The sequence below is a fragment of the Eimeria acervulina genome, genomic scaffold (assembly GCF_000499425.1).
Source record: "Eimeria acervulina Houghton genomic scaffold, Eah_scaff1245, whole genome shotgun sequence".
Lineage (NCBI taxonomy): Eukaryota > Apicomplexa > Conoidasida > Eucoccidiorida > Eimeriidae > Eimeria > Eimeria acervulina.
In genome coordinates this window covers 1-4861 of record NW_013550317.1, presented here as the reverse complement: position 1 = coordinate 4861, position 4861 = coordinate 1, and the positions used below count along the sequence as shown (strand labels likewise).

Sequence of the window (4861 nt, the reverse complement as noted above, 5' to 3'; positions counted from 1 at the left end):
TGCTGCTGCTGCTGCACTTGCTGCTGCTGCTGCTGCTGCACTTGCTGCTGCAGGCGAGCTATGGTGCACCCTCTTCCACGGGAGTTGACAAAGCTGCTGAATCGGAAGGACATTTGCTGGATGCCGAGGCCTCCGCAGCAGCAGCACAAGATATATGAGCTAACTTTGCAGCTGCTGCAGCTGTGGGGCGTGAAGCAACAACAAACGCAGCAGCAGCAGCAGCAGCAGAGGCCTAGACGGAGGCAGCTCAGCAGGAGCAAGACAAGCAAGCTATCTGCGCTGCAGCTGAGGTCTCTCTCTCCCGATTTGAAAGCTGAGCAGCAGCAGCAGCAGCAGCAGACTCAGCAGCAACCCCAGCAGCAGCAGCAGCAGCAGCAGCAGAGGGTCCCTGAGATTCTTCGTTTTGTTGTTTATATTCCTGCTGTTAATAGGAAGTGGTCGTTCGCTAACCACGCTCATTTCTTAGCCTTCGGCACTCGTTCGTGGATGCTGCCTGCTGCTGCTCCGCTGCTGCGGGCTGTTGCTGCTGCTGCTGCTGGCACACAGGACGACCTGCAGCAGCTTACCGTCATGAATACAGACAGCAACTGGTGGAGTAAATAATAGACGGCAGCTGCTCCTGCTGCTGCTCGTTCTGCTGCTGCTGCTGGTGTTGGTGGTGGTGATGGTGGTGGTGTTGCTGCTGCTGCTGCTGCTGCTGCAGCAACTGCAGCACCAATGCCAGCAGCAGATGCTGCGCCTTTCTCACTCAACATCGCCGTTTTAGTTGCTAATGCTGCTCCTGCTGCGGCAGCAGCGGCATCAGCGTCAGTACGCAGTGTAGCAGCAGCACGCTATGCAGCAGCAGCAGCTGCTGCTGCTGCATAGCTGCGGCTGCACCAGCAGCAGCAGCAGCAACGGTGGCAGCAGCAGCAGCGACTCAAGCAGCGGTTCAGGGCTCTAGTATTGCCAAGATACAGAAACCCCACCTAAACCCTAAGCCCTAAGCCCTAAACCCTAAACCCTAAACCCTAAACCCTAAACCCTAACCTAAACCCTAATTCATAACCCCCAAACCCTAAACCCTAGTTTTTTTAGCCGCAAACCCTAATACGTCTTCAATCCTAAACCTAAATTATTTAGCCCTGAACTCTAAACCCTAATTCGTAAACCCTAAACCCTAAACCCTAGTTTTTTAGCCGTAAACCCTAAACCCTAAGCTTGCCCATGCATCTTTTTGTGTCCTTTTTCTGCTGCTCTGCAGCAAACGCAGCAACAGAACAAAGCCGTCTGAGTGCTGCTGCAGCAGCTGCTGCTGCTGTGGCTGCTGCTGCAGCTGCTGCTGCAGCACAGCAGCAGCGATTTCTTTAACAAGGACGCGTTTTTGGTGGCTTGCTGCCGCTGCTGCTGCTGCTGCTTTTGCAGCAGCAGCAGCAGCAAGGACTACTGCTGTCTACATCTTTCTTCTGCTTCTTTAACCTGCATCATTTCCTTCTTCTTTTGCTGCTGCTGCTGCTGCTGTTGGCCTGGTTGCTGCAGTTCGCGCTGCTGCTGCTGCCCTTGTGGCTGCTGCTGCTGCTGCCTTTGCTGCTGCTGCTGCTGCTGCTGCTGCTGCTGCTTCTCTACATTGTCTAGAAGCGTAGTGATTCGCGGGTCCTTATCATTACCTTGCAGCAGCTGCTGCATTAAATTACCGTCGAGCAGATCTATGCCTTCTGCTGCTGCAGCAGACTGCAGCGCAGCAACAAAATCAAAGAACTCCGAAAGCTCATCTCCAACTACTCCGCTGCTGCTGCTGCTGCTGCTGCTGCTGTTGCTGCTGCTGCTGCTGCTATTGCTGTTGCTGCTGTTCCCAGAGGCCGGTGAAGTGGAAGCGCCCGTTGTGCTGCTTCCAGCTACTTGCTTCTGCTGCTGCTGCTGCTGCTGCGACACTAGGCCAGTAGCAGCAGATGGCGGAGCAGCTGCTTCTGCTGCAGCGAGTTGCTGCTGGACTTCAGGGGGAATGTCTCCTAAGTTACAGGCTTCCTCCAGCTTCTGCTGCAGCTCAAGCAGCACCTCCCATGCTGCTGCTGTTGCTGCAGCAGCTGCTACTGTCCCCGTTGCTTGCTGCTGCTGCTGCTGTTGCTGCTGCTGCTGCTGCTGCTTCTGCTGCTGCTGCTGCTGCTGCTCACACAAGAAGACAATACGCCTGTAAACAGCAACTTGCTTCTCATAACGCCGCAACTCATCAGCCGGCACACTTGCTGCCTGCTGCTGCTGCTGCTGCTGCTGCTGCTGCTCCAGCCAAGGCTCGTACAGCTGCAGCAGCTGCTGCACTGGCTCAGCTATTGCTGCAAGTGGGGGAGCATCACCATTCAAGCTCTGCAGAGCAGCAGCAAGAACGTCCGGAGTTACTGCTGCTGCTGCTGCCGCCGATGATTCTGCTGCTCCTGCTGCTGCTGCTGTACCTGAATCATCGCCAGAACCAGCAGCAGCAGCAGCAGCAGCAGCAGAAGTTTCCTTCCCGACTGCCTGCAGCACATTCGTCAGGGTCTGCAGCAAATTAAAAAGACCGGAGTCATCATCAGGCGAAGAAGCTCCAGCTGCTGCTGCTGCTGCTGCTGCTGCTGCTGCTGCTGAGGGGCTATTCGCAGCAGCAGCAGCAGGCACGGGGAGAGACTGCCTCAGCTGCTGCAGCTCCCGCTCCAACCCCTGTACACAAAAACTTAAAGGATCACAGTCTGATGCTCCTGCTGCTGTTGATGCTGTTGATGCTGCTGCTGCGGCCGTCGCAAGTTCTGCTGCTGCTGCTGCTGCTGCTGCTGCTGCTGCTGGTGTTTTCTCCACACCAGTGGCTGCAGTAGCAGATGCAGCAGCAGCTGCTGCTGCAGCTTCTACAGCACATGCTGCCCTTTCTGATGCGAGGATTACCGGCGGACAGGGCTGCTGCTGCTGCTGCTGCTGCTGCAGTGGCGCATGCTGCTGCTGCTGCTGCTGCAGTGGCGCATGTTGCTGTTGCAGAGCAGCATTTTGCTGCTGCTGCTGCTGCTGCTGCTGTTTCTGCTGCTGATTGGGGGAGATGGAGAACTCTGCTAGGTCTTCGAGTGTTGAGGCAATAAGACAGTCAAGGTCCGTGCTGCTGCTGCTGCTGCTGCTGCTGCTGCTGCTGCTGCTGCTGTTGCTGCTGTTGCTGTTTTTGTTGTTGCTGCTGCTGTTGCTGCTCCTGAGACACTCCATGGGTGCGGAAGGCATCTAAAGTGAAAGCAGTGGGATGGAAGGACGGGGAAGTTCGCCCCCTAAACCCTAAACCCTAAACCCTAAACCCTAAACCCTAGGCCCTGTCTCGTCGCCGGCGCCCACGACCTCACGTAAACCCTAAACCCTAAACCCTAAACCCTCGGTTGCTAATCAAAAAGAATCTAAAAGAACCACCCGGACGTAGAAGACAGACCCGTAACAGCCCTAACCCTAAAACCCTAAACCCTAAACCCTAAACCCTAAACCCTAGCATGCCCTCAGCGGGGCTGTTTCTGCAGTGGCGAGGCCATCAACTTAATGGGTTTTTAGGGTTTAGGGTTTAGGGTTTTGGGTTTATTCTTTAGGGTTTAGGGCTTAGGGTTTAGGGTTTAGGGTTTGAATTAAAAAATTATTACAAACATCAAAGGGTTTAGGGTTTAGGGTCTTGTCCTTCATCTACTTCAGTTGCTTTACGCATATCTTTGCTCTCTATTTATCTTCTTTTAATTAAATAAATAAATAAATAAATAAATAAATAAATATATTTATTTTTAATGCATTTGTCTGCCTTCCGTCGGCGTGCGCTTCTGGGCCCTCCTGTTCACCCTCTCTCCAAACCCTAAACCCTAAACCCTAAACCCTAAACCCTAAACCCTAAACCCTAATCCTAGTCCCTAATAACACGGGGAAACTACACGTTGTCGCGCAGCGAGCGAACACTTCCCTTTAGCAGCAGCAGCAAACGCAGCAGCTTCAACTGCAGCACTAGCAGCAGCAGAAGCAGCAGCACTAGCAGCAGCAGAAGCAGCAGCAGCAACATTAAAATGAGACAACTGAAGAAGCGGGTCCTAGCAGCTGCAGCAAAATCAGTAGCAGCAGCCGCTAGGCATATTGCTGCTGCTGTTGCGGTGCTACACAGCCGAAGCTGTAGCAGCAGCAGCTAGAGCACACAAGAGCTACTGCTGCTGCAGCAGCAGCAGCAAGCTAGAGCAAACAAAGCTAGTGCTGCTGCAGGTACAGCAGCCGCTAGAGCATACAAAGCCACTGCAGCAGCAGCAGCAGCAGCACCTACAGCAAACAGAGCGACTGCTGCTGCACGTGCAGCAGCTACAGCGCACACAGCTACTGCAGTAGCAGCAGCAGCAGCACCAGCAGCAGCTAGAACACGCAAACATACTGCAGCAGCAGCAGCGGCAGCTAGAGCACGCAAAGCTACTGCTGCTGCAGCAGCAGCAGCGGCAGCTAGAGCACGCAAAGCTACTGCTGCTGCAGCAGCAGCAGCAGCAGCTAGAGCACGCAAAGCTACTGCAGCAGCAGCAGCAGCAGCAGCAGCAGCAAGAAGAGGTTAGATGCGTTTCTTAACCTCACTGAGTTGTGTTTTAATCCAAGGCAGCAGCTTCACGAGGGCTTCAAACTCTTCCTCGCACAGCAGCAGCAGCACACGTCTGCTGCTGCTGCTTCTGCTGCTGCTGCTGCAGCAGCAAAACGCAAGAGAGGGCTGTCTTCTTCTCCCTCCACCCACCACCCGATTAAACAAAAACAACTCGCGGCCTAAAGGCCCAAACTGCACGCAAACCCTAAACCCTAAACCCTAAACCCTAAACCCTAAAACCCTAAACCCTAAACCCTAAAACCCTAAACCCTAAACCCTAAAACCCTAAACCCT

General features: G+C 54.1%; 3 protein-coding genes across 3 annotated transcripts in view; 1 reads left to right on the top strand and 2 right to left on the bottom strand.

Moving 5' to 3' along the window:
• Positions 1 to 603, top strand: part of EAH_00057520 (hypothetical protein, conserved) — a gene marked incomplete at both ends in the record, with an annotated part of 2349 nt that extends 1746 nt beyond the window's left edge. Inside the window, one exon of the mRNA XM_013397416.1 lies at positions 54 to 603. Within this exon, the coding sequence (XP_013252870.1) occupies positions 54 to 603 (550 nt within the window). The remainder of the gene's footprint in view (positions 1 to 53) is intronic.
• Positions 604 to 1422: 819 nt separating this feature from the next.
• Positions 1423 to 3195, bottom strand: EAH_00057510 (hypothetical protein, conserved; the record flags this gene model as incomplete). Its single annotated transcript, XM_013397415.1, has 1 exon — positions 1423 to 3195. One exon carries the CDS (start codon positions 3193 to 3195, stop codon positions 1423 to 1425), a length of 1773 nt encoding a protein of 590 aa, XP_013252869.1.
• Positions 3196 to 4540: 1345 nt separating this feature from the next.
• On the bottom strand, positions 4541 to 4759 carry EAH_00057500 (hypothetical protein; the record flags this gene model as incomplete). Its single annotated transcript, XM_013397414.1, has 1 exon — positions 4541 to 4759. A coding segment is annotated over one exon (219 nt), but the record flags the coding sequence as incomplete, so codon positions are not given.
• Between the last annotated feature and the right edge of the window lie 102 nt (positions 4760 to 4861).